At 38.3% G+C, this 20,515-nt stretch overlaps 1 protein-coding gene across 1 annotated transcript in view; it reads right to left on the bottom strand.

Annotated features, from left to right (window-relative positions):
- PRKCE (protein kinase C epsilon) overlaps window positions 1-20,515 on the bottom strand; it is a 293,182-nt gene that overhangs the window by 10,958 nt on the left and 261,709 nt on the right. The window contains exons 12-14 of the mRNA XM_080408304.1: window positions 19,284-19,422; window positions 16,719-16,907; window positions 11,547-11,693 (exon numbers count right to left, since the gene is read on the bottom strand). Coding sequence (XP_080264430.1) covers window positions 11,547-11,693; window positions 16,719-16,907; window positions 19,284-19,422 — 475 coding nt within the window. The remainder of the gene's footprint in view (window positions 1-11,546; window positions 11,694-16,718; window positions 16,908-19,283; window positions 19,423-20,515) is intronic.

The following is a 20,515-nucleotide window of genomic DNA, read 5'->3' on the forward strand; positions in this document are numbered from 1 at the left end:
GAGATACTCGCCCACATTTATACTGTAAAAGATGCATAGGTTTATTTTGCTTTACATTCTTTAAGCAATCACACAAATACAAAAAAGGAGTAAATTATGGAGACTCTGATGCTAGTGAATAGGTGAATGATGTAATGAAATATTGCAAGATCTCTGCCATGTATCCTGAATAAATACTGACCGACTGACTTTCCAAAATTTTATTCTGCCTATGGTCACTTACTCCACTTAATTACAGAAAAATAACACATTATGGAAACCTTCCTGAATGTTACGACATTATAAATATATAGCAATATCTTGTGATTCTGAGCCCCTCCTCTGTTGAGAAGGCATGGACATGTGCATTGTGACACTGGATGCAAAGAAACGCCACAGCATGAAAGGTAACAGCAAGCTCGTACAGTGGGAGCATCGTTCCAAGACTCAGCTACACACTAGAATGGTTTGCACTATAGGCTGTAGAGCAGGAATGCTACAGAGTTTTTGGAAAGACTGCCTTCAAAACATTTTGGGAAACTCATGCTCTTTGATGATGATCTCTAGCTCATTAAGAATAAAGCTTTTAGTTTGACATGGATGATGTGCATGACAGGCTTTCATACAGAAAAATGGTATAGCAGGTCTCACCTTATACACAGAAAGCTACACACTGATGGCTTAATTCCAAGGCTACTGAATTGTTAGAGATCATGTTTTGAAGTCTGATGATTATTTTTAAGCCTTTGCCAAGACAGATTAAAATAAGGATACGTGACTTTTTAGAAAGCAGCTGAAGCTTTTTTTTAAACTAATGCACACAGTCATACAAATTGTAGACTGTAAAAAAAAAAAGGGCATTGCACAATTATACATGAATGCCTACTAGTTCTGCATCTCAGCGTATCTCCTTTCCACCTTTCCTTCAGACACTAAAACTGCTTTTTCAGAACACAGATATATTAAAAGAATGCAATAAGACATAGCAGAGTTTGTAGTGACACAGCTTTCATTCTTGGTTCTGCTACTGATCTGCTTTAAGCTTGAGCAATTTTCCCTTCACTATGTATTTAATTTTCTTCCTATTTTTGTTTTCCTATACATGGATTGTGTTCTGTCTATCATTACCTATGATCTCTTGACCGTCTTTCACTTATATGGCTTTTTATACAGTGGGAACCTCATCTTGCCAGGAACTCAAGCTGTTATTGCAGATCTGGGGACACAAATTGAATTTCTTTTTCTTCTTGTTCTTGTCAAATACAAACACAATCCTTCAGAGGGTCATAGGCAATCATGATCTTCAACTCCTTCTGTTCCATATGCCACAATTAAGCAAAGGGAATCATTGTTCTGTAGGTCCTTTGCAAACACAAATATGGCATGCAAATCAAGGAACAAGATCTGCGCTTAAGTTTTTTCATAAATATCTAGACTGAATGTTGTTGTCATCCCGCATAATTTCAGCATATGACTCCTGGAGCATGCTATTGAGAGGACCAGTACAAGGTCTGTGCCTCCACAGTAACAAAATCCCTTGTAACAGCACAGCAGCATAACAGGAAAGCAGCAGTTAATGAAGTGCTAGGATTCCTTACCATTTAAAGACACCTTCCCTGTTCTCCTACTGAAGATAAGTGCCTACATATCATCTGCTTCAGCCCACCATCTGATATTAGTGCATATGTCAATGGAATTGTTTTGCACTAGTATGCCGAGCTGTGAACACATGCATTGACAAATTTTTGCTGCCCATTTTGCATTAACATCCTAGTAAGACACTGGTGTTAACTTTACGCGTTTAACATTACCATGGTGTACAGCTAATACAAAAAGTTCTGCACAAGAAATAAACCCAAAGACAAATCTGCTCTTACATTCTATGTTCACTGGACTCCAGCTGTGAATGGGACTAGTGATGGACTGCCAGCCTTTGATGAATCTTCACTTTCTTCTGATAAATTCCTCCCCACTGTCTGACAATGAGCTAGATGCTACAGCTTCTTAAATCACCTGGTGTTTTGCCAATGGCTTTTAATGACATCAGAAACAGGCCCAACCCAGGAATATTATTTATATTAATATAAAATTAAAGTATTTCTGTTTGAATGCTTAAGAATGCACTGTAAGTAATAAGATGATTTCACTTAATGGTTTATTTTCTGAAAATTGCAGTGGAGATTAAAGCAGCCAAAAAGCGAAATAGAATTTGTCTTATTCTGAGGAAGTGCTAAAGGAAAGCAGGAACATTTGGGCTGCTTATCACTCCATTCCAATGGGCACCACTTAACAATGTATGTTTAACAGATGGTTAAATGAACCTATATAATTCAGTATGAAAAGATTTTAGTGCTGTAAGACCAGAACTCCACAAAACTAAACAAATACTGCTGGATCTCCAGTACAGAATCAAAAGCAGCATAATAAAAGTTGTTTAATTTATAAATATTTGGAAATCTGCAGTGCTGGGAAGTAGCTTTAAAACTTCTGTAATTCTAGTGTTGTGGCAATCACAGCTAAAACCAGCTGCTGCAAGCACTGGTTCTGAAGAGAAAAAAACCCAAAAAACAAGACTAACTGAATAAGCAAATTCTGGGAAAACAGAACCTTGTTGATTCAAACAAACAACACTGAAATCCCTTAAAAGTACCAGCTCAGTTACTCTTGATTCCTCTTAAGTCGTGATGCAAACTGCACATATGTTCCTCGAAAACTATATACTGACACTCAGCAAATTTAGTGGTTGTACGAAGTGCCAAGCTAGCTGAAACTTTTGAAATCAAGATCCTTTACTTAGCTGAGGGAAGAGGCAGAAGTTTTACAGACTTTTTTGCCCTGCCCAGCCACATGCTGGACCGATGGGCAAGGGCTACGTTGCAGGTAGTTACGGTAGTGTTGTTCACAACTGGGTACTGCAAGCTCAGCTGAGATCTTGAACTTCATAGTTTGCCAATAGCCAATGCTTCTCAATCAGCCGTGACCTGGCTGACACTTGAACCAGCAGCAGAAAAGTGTAACTTTTAGGAACCAGCTGACATGAAATACTCTAAAATTATACCTTGTGGCGGGGCAGCATGCAAAGAAAAGTGTTGGACTTTTAACTATTATGGCTGTTTGTAACAAAAATGCTGTCCTGAAGTCCACATTCATTTTTCTTTAGTTTTTCTAAAGGATATATGTTAGCCATTCTGAAAAATATTCTTCCCTGTTTCTAAATTATTTTTTTTTGGTAAACCAGTATTAATCACCATGGTGTCACTCTCAGAAGAAAGCCCACTGTTTTCCTATGCCTGAAATGCCTGAAGCAAGTGGGGAATACATAATGTGCAATGTTTAACAATGGTACATGAGGGTCTGAGGTCTCAAGATCACTCTCCAGTGTTTTGTCTAAGCAGTAACACTTCATGCAAAAGCATGCAGTATAGCCCCTTGCGTGCCCATCTGCTAAATGCTCATTGCCATGCACTGATGACTGAATGGAAATATATTATGAAACTGAAGGGACACCTCAAGGTTATTAGGCCTAAAAATGGACCTACCTTGACATTTTCCCCATATTGAAGGCCTTACCTTAAAGAGGGACATTCACACTGAAGCAAACTTGAAAAGAGAGAACATTTATACAAAAAGAAATTTACTTGGCCTGTAATTTCTTATGTTCCTTTTGGTGCTACTGAATGATACTGCATTTTACAGGGCTTCTTCCCCACAGTGTAAAGGCAAAGTCATAATTCTGCACGTATGACGATACAATCCACTGTCACAAAAAGATAGAGGTGTGCCAAAAACCCCCACCAAAACAGTGTCATGACTTCCCAACACCAGGTTAAAAATTCCTTCTTAAAAAGTAAAAAAAAAATTAAATATATCTTCGCCTGTTAGCAGTCATGTATGAAAACAAATCTGAGATTACAGAACTTATGTGTCAGGCTAATATAGTTGAAAGTTTTCTCCAGAAATGTGGTCCCTCTTTAAGGATTCCAGCCATATTTCACAGTAAGCAGACGACTGCTGCAGCAATTTAAACGCACACCTCTCTAACTGAACACATTTTTGGGAGCTGTTCAGTGAGGCACCCACCCATGAGGCAGGTGCGGCCTCTGCCCGTTTGCCTGTGCAAACAAGCCAGCGGCACACTCTGTAGGTGCTGAATTGTATTTGCTATCCCAGTTTCCAAACACTGTGGGCATCCAGCTTGTCATAAGCCATCGACAAAGTGTTGCCAAAATTTTGCCAGTTTTTCATTCATTTAGGGGAGCGGGGGAGGGCGGGGAAAATTTCCAGTGCTTGCTTACTCCAGCTGTAACCCACAATCATTGGCTAGGTCTAGATTTTCATATTTGGGAATGATTTTATTTCAAACCTTTGCTGCAGCACAAAACTGAAAGAGGACACATTGCTGGCATCCTTAAGTCAAGACCTAACAAGGGAGTTTAGGTTCACAAGGAAACTGCATACAGACAATGTGGCTCAGATCGTGATAACTAAGGGGGGAGGGACTTTAATAATGGTTTATTATTATCTTAAGAGTTGCCAGAGCTGAGAGAGGTGCAAATTACCGTAGGAAATTTGAGACTGAGGATCAAGATGAAATCTGCTAACACTGAGGTCTGGTATACCATAGAACACTCTTCCAAGGGAAGTGCTATGCATTCAGTCAATTTAAAAGCCAGGCTGATCTTGAGTACTGGGTTTTTAACACTTCTCAGGCATATTTCTTCACTGTCACAGAACTCTGCATTAAGCATCCCCTGAGATCACCACAAAGTGGAAACTGAGGCATGAAAAGATTAGGTGATGAACCCTGGACCACACCACAAGTTTCCAGAAAATCTAGTAGAGGAATTTATGTACCTTGCAATTCTCCGGTTTCTGATTTAACTGCTAGACCAACTCTCTACCCCTGAGAAGTCAGAACTGAAGAAGGAACATACAAATATTCAGAAAACATTCTCAGTGATGTAACAGTAGGAATGGAAGAGACTACAAAACGAAGGGAGTCACAGTAGATTAAATAAATGGGCCAGCAGCAGCTGCTGCTGCTCCATACCGCAAGTTACAATTCTGCAATAGACTGTCTTGTTCATTTTGTTCCTAATGCTCTTGAAGAAAGCGAGCTTTTAAAATGGAAGACCAAGAAATTATGAATGCATAGAGGAAATTAAAATAATGTATTGTTCTGTGAAAGCTGCACGTTCACAGTACATCATCGTAATGTGATTATTTTGTTAACTTCATCTCCATAAAGCCACACTATGAATGGATTGCCACAGGCACTGATAAAGCCATTAGGGATGAAACTTTGGCTTAATTGCTAAAAAGAAATACATATGGCAAACATCTGTTTTACCAGGCTTTGTATTACCCTCTGGCTCAGAGTTCTTCAGTTTTTTCATGTTGAGGACATTTTAGTCAAAGTCTCAAATTTCCCCAACCTTGACATTTACAACAGGCTGGATGAAAATGACAAGTCTGTTTGCATGCACGTTTCAAGGGTTGACAGTAAAAACCCACCCTGAAAGGACAGGACTGTGCTGTGGTGGGACTGCCCTTGGTGCACAGCACCTAACAGCTTCCTTCAGCTCACAGCTCCTCACAGTGTGTTGTGACCAACAGGATAAGAAACAGGAGAGTGATTTTATTGTGCTGGTCTAAGTCTACAATAACTAAGAAGAAATCCCTTAGAGGGATGGAACATTTCTCCTTTGAGGAAAAGCTGAGAAAGTTGGGGTTGTTCTGCCTGAAGAAGAAAAGGAGACCTTACCGTGGTCTTTCAATACTTTAAGAGGGCTTGTAAGACGGGGACAAACTGTTTAGTAGGACCTGTTGTGATAGGGCAAGGGGTAAAGGTTTTAAACTAAAAGAGGGCAGACTCAGACTAGATATAAGGAAGAAATTTTTCTTGATGAGGGTAGGGTAGTGAAACACTGACACAGGTTGCTCAGAGAGTGGAAGATGCCCCGTGCCTGGAAACATTCAAGATCAGGCTGGACAGGGCTCTAAGCAACCTTATCTAGCTGAAGGTGTCCCTGCTCATTGCAGCAGGGTTGGACTAAATGACCTTAAAAGGTCCCTTCCAACCCAAACTATGCTATGATTCTATGATTCAATTAAATTGATGCTCACATGAGGCTACCACCGACTTTAGTCAAATAAGCAACAAATTTTGGACAGTGATGTTCTTCCATGCCTGGCAAGTATGACTGGGTTATCATGTATCTTTATGCCACTTGTGCACACCTCTCTGAGCTTCACTGACTGATGTGAGTGGCGTGTTCAGTCTGGAAAGCCTGCAGCTGGCCAGCTGTGCTTTCAGAAATGGCACACAATTTCTTGCAGGGAATCTAATAAGATATGGAGAAGACTGAGGAAAAAGCAAAATACAACAAAACATACCTTTGCTTCACTGTTTCAAATATAAGTTTTGCCAGTAAATAAGCTTCACCGTTTCAAATATAAGCTTTGCCAGTAAATAACAACTTGGCACAATATAAATTTCATCAATACACATTAAAGGTGAAGCAGCAACCTGTTTCAATTGCTGTTTTTAATGCATATTTTATTATTTGGTATAGGACAGACAGAATCATCCCATCATGTCACTAAACAAGATCTACCATACCTACAATCATATCAATGACTTTGGTAATAAATTAATTTACTGCACCCTTGTTTTCACTTGTAACGTGGCAAATGCATTTTGAAAACTGAAACAAGCAATTCAGCTAAGCCAGGAGCATAAACATGGAAACAAAAAAAGACAGAGAGCAGAGAATCATGGAATACTATCAAGGCCTTTGTGGTCCTTGGGCAATAAATTATGTTGCAAACCACAGCCTGATCTTATGGTTACCGATTAGGGAAATTTCATTCTCCAAACAGAATCAAATTCCAGGAAGGACACATGAGACAAAATATCTCAACGTAGGAACAAAATGCCTCAAAGGGATTTGTGTCTCACAACAGTGGCTGTGGAGAAAAGATATCTGTCTGCACTAAAACTGTACTTATTTCTTGCATATTCAATTACATATTCAGTCTGCATTAAAAGCAGCAGGCAAGAAAAATATTCAGAAAACTTCAAGACAGACTGTGAAATTAAGAATTGGGTTTGAAGAACAGCAGAAATGATCTTCAAGAGACAGTGTCAAGGTCACTGGAGCTCAGGTGTAACAAATATCCTCTTCATAGCTGTCCAAAAGTTTGCTTGATTTCCAATGGACGCACCCCAGAACGACTACTTTTTCTATAGTAGCCTAACATTTATAATAGCTCTACATAGAACAAGCCCTCAGTATACAAGCCCTCAGTATGGTAAACCATAATATATATGTGTAAATAATTTTGCCACTGAGAAGCCTCGTAATTCTGGATTTATGAAAGGAAGGGCTGGTAGAAAATATGCATCATAGGAGCTGTCCCCAGTGCATTTTCACCCTTTGTATTCTCTATTCCAAGACATTAAGCTGGAGGAGCAGCCAAAGATCCTTCACAGCAGGTTTCAGGGCCATCAAATCTGCTTCCATTGTCTGTACTTAGCACAACCTGGTGTGGCACTCCTGTCACTGCTTAGCAATCTAAACCTCAGCCATTTGTACGAGTGCTCTGCCCAGGGCACTCTTGCAAGCCTTCAGAAAGTATAGTCTCTTTTTCAAGGACCTTTTAGACTTCAGTAATTTTCATTCCAAGGCTGAAAACAGTTAGGAAAGAAAAGCTTCTAAAACATCACTAGATAATCAAATTATGTACAAACTAGAAGGACACTGATGGTATAGTTCTGGTATAATAAGGAATATATTTGCATCCATCCACAGTGTGAATGACATTTTAAAAAAACACAGACCTCAAAAGTCTGGCTAATAAACAGCCATGCCGTGTTTCTTCCAAGTCCAGCTGAAAAATTCAGTCTTAAGGCTGGCAGAGCTAAAAAGACATACTTGAACAACTGAGAAGCACAAGCCTTACAGCACCATGTAATATAGCTCCTCAGAAAATCTATTATGGCAGAGAAATAATAAAAGGTGACAGAAGAGGAAGATGGCTGTGCTAAGCAAGGAACTTGCACGTTTTTGGGAGCAGTGGAGTAGTGAGGAGGAACTGAAGCAAGGTGTTTCCACACTAGCACCTCTGTGACCTCCCTTGGCAGATTATTCCATTGTCTGATGGGACCTCAGTGTTTGACGATTTTCTCTAATGACTTTACCTGTTTAGCATCAGCATTTCACATTGCCCAGAGCTCATTCGAATAGATCCTATGGATTTTTTTTTTTTTAAAGTCTGTATCATATAGTAATTATAAAATTTCCCCCCTTAGTCACCTTAACAGTTGGTCAGAAAATAGATGAATATTTGTGTAAATATATGCATTCTTGCATGAGCAAAATTTTGTATGTGCATGCAAAACCCAATTTGAATGCACAAATGACTATATATGCAATTTATGCTTTTTTTCCTACTTACATGTACACTCACATAACATGCAAGAATGTCTATTTTCTGACTAATAATCTGGCCTCTCTTCTCATAGATATTTTCACAGAGCTAGGCTCCCCAAACATAAGATTAAAAATATATATTTTTAATCCCCTTTTAATATTACAAGTCACTTTTAAATAATCAAAAGTCCTTTATCAATACTGAAAGGTGTTAAAAACCAGAAAACATCCCAAATGCAGGCATTAGTTATGTTTTTTCCGTAGTTATTCCATAGCTATGGAACAGTTAAGCTTGTTAATCTGAATCAATGAATCTCAATGCTACACCCACAACTGAATTTAGAGAGAAACTCCCTATCCAGATTTTAAAGCAGACTTTATTTCACTAGTGTTCACCTTCTTCCCTCTTTCCTGTATTTTTCAAAGTGAGTGCAATCTCTAGCTTGGCAAGTATCCAAAACCATCTTTTCAGTATTTGAATTTTTTTGCCCTAGATTCCTTTACCATTTCTGAAGGTGCATAATTAATAATTAAATTTTATTCAGGTGATCTTCCTCTCCAGCCTACAGATATATCACACTTTACTTTCCAACTAATAAATTGTTCAGTTTTAACAGAACAAGTAAAAATTTCAGTATGATCCTGCCCAAAAATTACAAAACAACAAAATCCAAACAACTGCAAAAGTTATACAGCTGGTAGATCATAAACATAGTGTAAATATGTAAGGTATATCCTTTCTAAGTGTAGCAAAGTTATCAGTAAAAGTTGATAGGACCAGGTTACTGGGGAATACAGTTTAGCAGACTGCGAACATGAAAGTAATAGGGATGCCTGTAACAGACTACATATTACCTGAATTCACCACCAGAAAAAACAAGAGTTCAGAAAAAACCCAAGCATACAGAGCTACTAAACTGCAGGAATCAAATTTGGTAGAATAAAGAAAGTTGGCATATCTAATATGGAAAGAAGTAGTATGAAAATCTGATGTTACAGAAGCAGCCTGAAGAAAAATGAGAAAAGGTGTAAACAGAGATAAAATCATCCTAACATTTTTTAAAGAGCAAGCAGCTGTCTTGAAAATTATAAAAAGGACTACGTCAAAATAATCTGAAACCACTACTAAAGCTGAAAAAGCCAACTAAAATACCATTAAAGAAAGCAGAAAAGGACAAAAGGAACAAAACAACAGAAATTAATAAAATAGGAATGACTTTACAATGTAACAGAAGTGAAATAATTACCAGAATGAGAAAGAAGCTGCACTGAGAAAGTATTTATATCAGCAGTGAATAAAAACATCTCACATACTAAATGCCTCCTGACTTTTAAGAAGTACCACCGCAGCAGGAATACTTCGAAAAATAATAAAGGCCTTGTAAAAATACGTATTGTCAAAGGGACTGTGCATCTTGACCACGAAAGGAGAACAGCCAATAAACAGACTAGACCTGAGGAATCTGGGTCTTACTAGATGCAGGCATTAAGTAAAAATTACTTTGGAATTGTGCATCCTGATTTGGTAACTGTCTTACTGATGAATACTAAGCAAAGCAACAAAAATTACTGTGAGATGAAAGGCCAAATTTGTTGAAAACAGGCAAAGAGCTACACACACGCGACTCAGCTGAACACCAACTGGGGCTGGCTGTGACCACTGGAGCGCTGTGGAACCTAACTGGAAAGCAGTTAGTTGCAGTATTAAATAGGCTTCAGACAGATACTAAATGTGGTTAACTTGGGGTTTACACTTCCTGCAGCAGTGCAGAGACTTGTAGATCAGCTCAGGCACTCGGTGCAGCCTGGTCACACCTCCAGAGCAGAGCGGGGCAACAGGGCAAGGGAGCCAGCATGACCCGCTGGCTGGACCCTTTCCAGGGCAGGGGCTGGCTCAGGCATCCCTCTGCCTGCAGCTACCACATTACGTTTCCATTCTCAAAGAAACACATTAAAAACTTCCTCATATGATAACACTGTATGTTACTATTACTCCTAGAAAGACACTCATAAAGGCTAAATTTCACTTACAGCTGTCAATCTCTTTGGGCTCTTTCTGCATAGCTACAGAGGGTGAGACTTGTCCAAGAGTAGGACTCTGAGAAGCTACATCAGGCTCCAGTTCTGGACAGGCAGCCTCACTGCCACCACCTACGCAGGCAACTTGGGGACATGCATCTCACTGGACTAAAAGTAAATGCATTAAATGCAACAGACATCAATTGTGCAATAACAGAGGGGACTTTTTCACCTCTAAATTTAAGTTAGAATTCAGTGTTGAGCCCAAAGTTGTTTGGTTTTTTTGGTTTGGGTTTGGTTTGTTTTTAAATACCTTTGTAAACTACCTAAATAAAGAAACAAATAAGTATCTTCATCATATTTACCGTCAAATCAAACATTGTGATTAGAAATGTGCAGAGTCAAAAGACAAAAATCAAAGGATTTATCATAAAATTATTCTCTTATACTGTTCAAGCACAAAATTAACTGCACACATTCTCAGCTGAAAAGCTGACATTTGGTGAACTAAGTATTTTCATCCAGAGGAAGACAAGAATAAGTAAAGTATTTTTGTTTGGCTTTTGTAGTTTCTGCATGTAGAGCTGCTCTTTACATGTTATTGCTACTTTAAAATAGAAATACTTGATTATTACCCAGGAAAATATAAGCACACCAATTTATTTAACCACAATGCCCCAGGAAGCTATTTTTTCAAACATCTTCAGTTAAAATATTAACCAGAAATTCTTTCCTCTGTCTTTCACTGCAAAATCTAGTGGCCATTGGCAATGCAGGACTGTAGCAGAGTTCACACAGAAAATACAGTATATACTCAACTGAAATAAGCTCTTCCGATCAAGGTATCTTTAGGAACACAGGAAAATAATTAAAACAGGGCCTTGAATCCTCTCATGGTTTATGTGACTGAACACAGACATCTTCCTGTGCATTAAATCTATTCCTGACACTTACCTTCACAGAAAAAATGACGAGGCAATCTTTTCAGTGCACTTTTTATGTTACTGTTTCAATCCCCAAATGTTGCATCAGATAATCTCACACCTCAGAAAAGCCAACAACTAGATCTATCAAACCAAGTTTTCTCTGAATGTTACGCAAACTGCTACTTACAATCCGAGGTTTGAAGGGTGGCTTGATTTTCCTTTGTTCTAGAAGAACCCAGTCAATTTCCTTGAAAAACGGATGCTGCTTAATCGCGTCTTCCCCATTTTGTGATGCCACACAGCCAAGTCGCTTATTGGGGTTTTTTGTCATGAACTACAGGGTGGGAGGAGGGAGAGGAGGAAAAAGTTAAAACATGGATGGCAGTGGCTGGAAACCATTTGCAATTTTACAATTCCTAAAACCTAGATTTTAGAGACAGCCTCCTTTCAGAAAGTTATTTTTTCTGTACGAACAACAAGGATGACCCTCTAAATTTCAGAGGTTCCAGGCAAACTAGGAGATTCAGAGACTCTGAAGTGTACGTTTCCTGCAGGAAGCTCTTTCAACTGATTGCTGAGACCTCCTAATTTCATCTGGCTGGGAGTGCTACAGGAACAGATTCTCTTTCAGCACTTCTAGTTCCAGCTTTGGCCAAAAATACTCAAGGAAAGAAAGAAAATATTCAACCCTCCACAGACATTTCCAAACAGATAGTCAGGATAGCTCTTATTTGCTCTATCTTAACTATTATTTTGGGGGATAGGGCTTACATATTATGCTTACTGTTGTTTATTTCCTTCGGATATGTAGGTTTCAGAATCATACAGTTCATTCAAGCAGACACACGAAAAGCCATAACCTTCCTACTAATTTCTAGGATTTTATTCTAATACAAGCCAGAAGAGCACCTGGAGCTATGTCAATTGCCCATGTCCTGTTTCAGGAAATACATGGAGTGATCAGTACCAGCAGAAAGCTTCCCTCATGACATAACTTGTACCTTGCCTTTCATTTTTAGCACACTGTTAGTGGCAGCAACTGGAAGCACCTGGAACTAACTGGTCTTCTCTGGTGTGGCAATTTCTAGACTTCTCACTTTCAAACTCTTACTATTCCTTTCAGCAAAAAGCTGCACAACCAGTGTAAGACATTGATATCAAACGATGGTAGCTGATAATATTTATCCTAATTTTGCTCTGTTATTTCTTCCTTTTATTAGCAATTGCTCTACTTATTCCCCAATGCATGTCGACATAGAGACCTTGTAATTCAAGTACCAACAAATGCAGTTCTTGTACACATCACACACTCATATTATAGAATTACGCCAAACTTAGCCGTACATTTATATGGAGCCATTATTATAACATTTAATTTTTTTAAAAAAGTGTACACGTGAAACAAAATGTGATAATTGTCCAGTGCCTATTTAACCTAGGTACCACATTATACTATATATCTGTAGAAAAAAGACACCCTTACCAAAAAAAATAAATTACTACAATGCATACCCTTGCCTTAGTACTCCAGTTATTAGATAAGTAGATACTGAAGCCCTTAAGATGGTTTTAGATAGCTAGACCAACCATCCCCAGGAGAATACCATTGCTATGATTTTAATGATATAACATAGATCAGCAAGGGAATTCTCTCTGTTTTCTGACATACATGCACCACTCCAAAGACAATTCTCTTTGGTCTTGTGTTCAGCTGCTCCACAAGTTCTTTTGCAAGTGGACAAGTCGTATCTAAACTACAGGCCATATTTTCTATGGGCAGAAGCAAAGGTTTTGAAAGGATTACTGTACTTTGGTGAGGTCTCTTGGAAAACCACAAAACACATTCCTACATTCCTCTGCTTTATTTCACCTCCAGGACTGGAGCGAGCAGGCCAGGAACCAGCAGCCACACATTTTGTAGAAACAGAACACTGAAACTACAGGATACGCTTTTTGTACCATATAATCCAGGTATCAAAGAAGTAAAATCTGATCCTAGTATCTGCAATGTTTTATCTTTGTTTTAAGCCAGAGGCAGGGAAAACATCCGAACATGTAATTTTTAAGAAGCCCAGGACATGAATATATGACTAGATAGTACAGTTTAGTACTGTACTTCACAGACTTCATGGAACTTGGAAATGGATGATCAGGGAGAACAAATTTTAAGAATGAATACTTCAACAAACAGAATTATCATAGGCAGATACAATGAAATAATCTCAAACTTCTTAAGTGGACTTTTAGTTCTATAAATTTCATCCTCTGGAATAAATATTGACTTTTTTCAGCTTCTATTTCTGAAGCACAAGCTGAAATTTATTCCCTGTTTATCAACAGCATCAACAATGATGCAACTGTGAGGGCAGAGACAGCTGTTAACTGTACAGTGTTGAAGAGATGGTTGCCAACGGAGCTGACAGCCACAGCCATTAAATGTTGCCTTTTTGTTTTCCCATATTAAGGCAGGAACCTTCTTTTATGAAAAGAGAAGCTTTTTGAGATCAGAGTTCCTACTGACTTAAATGACAACAGGAGACAAAAGGTTGCTGACATAGCCATGCAACTTGGGGCCCAAATCAAGAATCATCAGGCTCCCAAAATTTTGCTTCTTGAAATAAATGGCACAACTTAAAAGCAGTGTTTTGCTTCTGTACCTAGAGATCAGTCACCTGGGTACACAGTGAACACACACTGTAGACACAACCTCTCTCCATTGCTTGCAGAGAAGCACAGAGCTAATTTCAATGAAGAATTGTTTTCCTTACCAGACAGGAAAGAATTTTAAATAGCAATTCCTGTCAACTCACAGAAAGAGGACTAATAAGATCTGTGGGATTTCATGGGATAAGCAATGTGCTACCTTGTAGTGCTGAGCTGTAAAATTATCCGCCTTAGTGTTTTGTTGGAAATAACAGGAAAACTGTTTCTTCAGAAAATACAAAAACATTGTTGCTTAATACAAGAGAATGTCTTCTTATTAAACTTTCCTTATATGCTGTTTGGAGGAGTGTAAAAATACACAGTTTCTAAAGAATAAAACCCATGTCTCAAAGCACAATGTGAGGAAACGAAGTGTTCCAAAGTTAATCCCTTGCTACCAGTCAGCAGTAAAATACATAGACGCCTCTTTCTTTCCTCTGTTTTTCCTGTTCTTCACTTAACAGAATGTGGACAAGAATCAGATGAAGAACACAAGTTTCAAATATGTTTTACACCATAGCTGCATAGGCAGCAGGTTGCTAAGTATAAGGAATTGTTTTCTTTTTATGATGTAAACTGGCACAGCTCCATTAAATTATATCAATCTGTGCCAACTAAAATCTTGCCCAATAAGGAATGCTCTACTATTATCGTGCAATCCTATTTAATGGATGCAATTCTTTTTTTAAGATTTATAATGGCATTAAGGATTAACTTTAGACAGAAAGATGTAAAAGAAGTGCTACAACTACAGCAAAATACAAACCACCATGCCTAGTATCAAAATGTAGACCCAGGAAAACAGCCTCATGAAAATTTACAGCAAAGTCAGCTCTAGAAGTAATTAGAGGATTTAACACCCATGCACTTACAGTCACAAAAGTACACAGCTCACATCTGCAGCCCAGTTCTGTGTCTGCATTTGTGTGGTTAATGAATGACATGTATAACACAAACAGATATCTCACTTCTTGCACGACCAATGAGATAACATAGTTAGGCTCTGACTGTCAAATCTGTTTCTCCCTTTTCTCTGTCAAATAAATACCTTCTCCTAATAGTTACAATGGCTCTTACACTACACACTTGGCCAAGAGTTAAACTCTTCCCCTCCAACAAATGTTTCTGTGATTGAGAATAACAGAAAGATCGGTTAATATAGATTCACTGAAGAAGCCTGTGGATGACAAAGGAACACAGATCTTACAGACTGTGAAAACAAAACATTACCGAAAATCTCTTGGACTTCAGTGAAATTCAGATGCAGACATGAACATTGACAACAACCCTTTCTCTACGACATGCCCAAAAAAATACCCTGAATCCTAGGTATCAGCCTGAATTCTACAGCTCAAGTCCATACATTTTAATTGCTGAACTGAAAATAGTTGAAAGGTCTGGAAACAAAAATTGATGCATAAAAGTATGATGTCAGCTAATAAAAGGTCATCATCAGAGACCTATCTGGGGGGAGACAGGAGAATATGTGCAAAGGTCAGCATTAAATCCTCCATGTTCTCACTACAGTGAATGGAACAAAAGAGATACTCCCGCAAACATTTCTGAGAGGTTTAACTTCGACTTCTGCTTTTAATCATCTGCTAGAGCACCTCCCTCTCTCAGCTAGAATGAGCCTGAAGATATTTTCATTAAGAGATCAAGATGAACATTTCTTCCGAAAGTGTTACCTGTCCACTGGTGTTAAAAGCAGAATTTTTCAAGTTTTATATAAAGTTTCAAAATGTAACCCTGTATGAAGATCTCTGCAGGACTTTACCAGCTGCCCTCTTAATTGAAAGTCTCCCTTACTTTACTGCAGATGCTGAAAGAAAAATAGATGTGGAAAGGCAGAAATTTTCCACTTTCAAAGAAGATGGAAAAGTGGAATAAAAACCTATGGGATTGTCATACTGCTTCTGTTTTGTTTTACTTTTTATGTTCGGATGATACTAGTATAGAAGAAAGGATTTATGTCAGTGTCATATTAATGAAGTAAACCTGATTTTGGAAAGGCAGTCTGAAAACTGAAGTTACCCAGTAACACATTTTGACTGATCCAAAAAATTGTGGCATTTAGTGACTCACATTTCTGTCAAGTCACTGAAAACCACCAATCAGGGCAGAAACAATTACACCAGAGTAAGACTGCTTTTCAAAGTGTTATGTGAACTATAAAATAGAATATGCAACTGCAAATAAAGGGCTTTCAACCTATCTTGATGATAGGGAAAGAAAGGCAGAGAAACAAGAAATTTTTTAAGTGGGTTAAATAAAAACATTGTTTCTTTAATTATGTAGTGCTTCCCTCACTAGTGAACATGCAGCATATAAAGTGCCAAAGTGATAGCACAGTTCTAGTTGGTTGGGTTTTCCCTGAAACATGAATCTGCAGTACACAGATTTATACAGTGTACAACCGCGTGGAATACAAACATTCTGTTCCTTTCCCACAAGTGGTGTAATTTATCCCAGGCCCCATTATCCTAACAGTGGCACTCTGAACTGTGCTTGAACTCCCAGCGGTGACTGCTCTCAACAACTTTCAGCAAATTCAATTTAATCAAGTAACGCCCCCCCCCCCCCAAAAAAAAAAAAAAAAAAAAAAACAAAACAAAAACATGAAGAGGACGAGGAAATCGAGTAATGGAAGACTCACTGCTTTTAAAATGCTGACGGCTTCTTTACTGAGCCAGACTGGATACAAGACATCATCGTGGAGGATGGATTCAAAGAGATCATCTTCATTGTCAGCTTCAAAGGGGGGTTGCCCAGCCATCATTTCGTACATGAGAACACCCAGAGCCCACCAGTCTACTGATGGGCCGTATTCTAACTCCTGGAGGATCTGGTACAGAAAAAGAGATTGGATTGAATAGACAAGTTAGATAAAACTCTCGGCTGCACACTTGCTGTTTCAACATAATACACCCCTTCTTTCCAACAGCGCCTAAGCAGGACTAAATCCCACACTGATTTCAGCAACAGCAGGCAGGCATGGTTTCTTACGCAGGCAATTTGCACTAAACACAGCTAAGTGTCAATGCATAGTTGTTCTCAGAAGTACTGACTGAATTTATCAGTCCCCTGAGTAAAAGAGTATGCCCATGAGCAAGAGAGCTGTATATCCTTCCAAACTGTTTAAAGCAGGTCACGCTATAGGGGGGAAAAAAGATCACATATACAAAACAGATTGGTGGAAAATGTGAAACATTTCCTTGTCTCTATCTTGAACAAACAAACTGAACCAGCTTGTAATGCTGCATGGCGCTCATCAGAGAGATTTATTCTAGTCCTTTAGGTAGGGCTGAAGGAAGCCAAAAGCATTTTTGTTCAAGTTCTTTTTACAGCATTAAAACGCTGTATAATGCATGGCTGTAGCACTCACTTTAATTTCCCTCGCTTTCAGAAAAACTGGCTACCACTCCACAACTTTTCATGTGGCACCAATTCAACATTGTAGCAAGTAAATTTAAGTGGGGAGTGGAAGGTTAGCATGATGGAGTTTTATTGTACTACCTGGTGTTACAGAACTAGTGTCATACAAGTTTAATTCCTGGCTACTCTTCACTGAGAAGCTTGTAGTTTGGCTGCAAAGTTTCAGTATGACAGGGGACTGGGAAAAGTAGAGTGGGCAACTGTCTAAGCTGTCTGCCTTAAAATGAGTTAGAATGGCAACAACTCCACCACCCCCTTAAACAACACTAGCGCTACAGTCAGAAGACATGTGAGCTCAGTGCTGTATTTGGGAATCATGACCAACATAAAACCAAATTCAGTCTTAACATAAAACCAAAAATGAGTTAACATTGAATACAGAGGTCTGGATCCCAGCCAGATTCTTAGTTGAATGGATATTACATTTTATAGACTTTAATTACAGAAATTTATACTCTTCAAAAATGCACTTTTCAAGTGTTCTAGGCACTCTTGCAACTCAAGTATTGCTAAAGAACAGAAAATTGAAACATACCACCATGATGCAAGAGAAATAGAAACAGGAGATAAACTTCTGCAATTAAGATGACAAAACGGAAGCCTGAGTTACTGACTTCAGTGAGAACAGGATTCCATGTAAGAGTTCCTCGGATCTTATTATTGCTTTTTTTCCACTAAAAATTTCCAAAGCATTTGTCAAAGGACTCAATTAATACCCTGAATCAGAACAGAATTCATATGAAACCAAAACCATCACACTGGTATTTATTTTCTTTTAAACACCGTAATACTTTTCAAACTCTGTAAGACACACATTTATATCATGATGGTTTGAATATGATTCACACCTTATCACTTGCGCTACCAAAGCTTGACAGCCATGAACACTAACAATAAAGTTTTCTAATTTATCATCTCTAACAAATAATAAACATTTTTCCCTGCTGCAAATTTATGGTTGATGAAAGACAAAGCAATGACACTTTTACATTAAATCAGCACACTGAATCTTCAGCCAGAAGATGCACAGGTTACTAACTAAACTGAGCAAAGTCTGCCTAGAAGACTAACTGTACAATACCAACTCATTTTAGGCACTCGGAAATCCATCTCATAATATTACAACTTAGGCTATGTAAAACCTGCGTGATTCTCAGCCATTTCTTTTACTCAATGAATGGCTTGAAATTACTTTGGGTGTTGCCAATGGATATGCAGCATACATATGGAAATTTTCTACCTTTCTATGCAAGTCTATATTTGCTGTTCATCCATATGATGAGAAATACCACAAACACAGTATCTTTCACTCACAGATACTTTAAAGAATGGAAAAAAATTATATTCCCACAGGGACACTAGGCAAAATGACACCAAACATGGTCTCTTCCATATGAATGTGCCCTTCTAAGTCTCATGAAAAATTAAAAAAAAAAAAATTATAACTACTAAAGACCAGTGCTGGCAGTACTCAGTTGCGTCTAACACCTTAAAGGCTAGTAAGTGCTTTCACAATAATGCCAAGTCAGAGATGAGTGTATGGAGAAGAATACTGTTAATTCAGGAAACAAATAATAGAAAAAACATGCTTTGTCACTTCTATCAATGTGAAATACTGCTTGTGAGCAGTAATCAATTTCTGCAAGATTACCTAGGCAAAACTACACCACAGCCTAGTTTGCATCTTCTACTGTTTTCATCTACATGCACAAAGTATCTAAAATTACACATGTAACAGTCTGGTGAACGATAATATCCGTATTCTTAGTACAGTGCAAAAAAATACCTCCGGAGCTATATAGTCAGGTGTGCCACAAAAGGTTGTGGTGGTCACTCCATTCAGAATCCCTTCTTTGCACATCCCAAAGTCAGCCAGTTTACAGTGGCCTTCTGCATCCAGAAGAATATTGTCCAGTTTCAGGTCCCTGAAATAAAAAGGCCCAAAATTAAATCAACTCTCAAATTTTGATCACGTACTCTTGAATTTAATCATAAAAACACAGAATATGACAAATAGATGGTTTCACAAACACCACGGAGAAACCATTCTTAACGTGTGCATGAAAAGTTGGAAGCAGTCACTAAACAGGTCACCTAGTTAAAGGCAACAAGGAAGCAGGCAATGACAAGCATTTTGCAAGACGAGATCTTTACTCCCTGTTTAGCTGCATGAAAACACGGTTGTATTCAAGACAGCATGGAAAATGTTTGGAAAAGAGCTCAGTCTTGTTTGCTACGAATCTAACTTTCTATGTGAAATAGGTCAACAACGTCTTATGAAACCCTTCTCAATTTCTGCATTAGCACAAAGTAAGAAGTACCAATTAATCTATACTCTGTCATATGGGTTGAATTAATAGGCATTTTCAGACTTGGATTATTTTGAATTGGATTCTTAATGCATACCAGCAATTCAAAGTTCAGATTGCAGTGAGAGGGATGAAAACCAACAGTTCTCATCTTTGGGAGCATTCTTTTCTGCAGTTTAAACCTGCTCAAAAATAATCTCACAGGAATATTTTGCATTCATTGTTAAACAACACATCTTAGCAGCTGTCTCTGTCTCTCCATTGTACAAATGTCTTTGTGTCAAAACCACACAATTCTTTGGTTATTAAACTGGGTGAGGTTAAAAACAGGTTGAGAAAGGGATATCCACCTTTCCTGTCTTGCCCTCTGTACATTTTCTAAATATACCATTGATGGTCATTGCATGTTCCAACACAATAGATGCTAGGTACTGTTTAAGTTACCTGCCACTTGCTTTAGACTAAACTACAAAAGCCTCTAGAAAGTCAGTGCATAAAAGAACCCTCACTTGCATGAAGACACCCCAATTAAAAACATCTTATCATGTATAATTAATAAACCAAGCATAAAACAAAGGAAACACCCCCACCCCCCCCACTTTTATTGCATGGATCATTTTATGTTTATACTCCTGTCTAGGCTTTAGGTACCTCTGTCATGTATTAAAAATACACAGTAATAAATGAAGGCATTGTATGTATGAATGCA

This window comes from Falco punctatus, assembly GCF_963210335.1.
Source record: "Falco punctatus genome assembly, chromosome: 12".
Lineage (NCBI taxonomy): Eukaryota > Metazoa > Chordata > Aves > Falconiformes > Falconidae > Falco > Falco punctatus.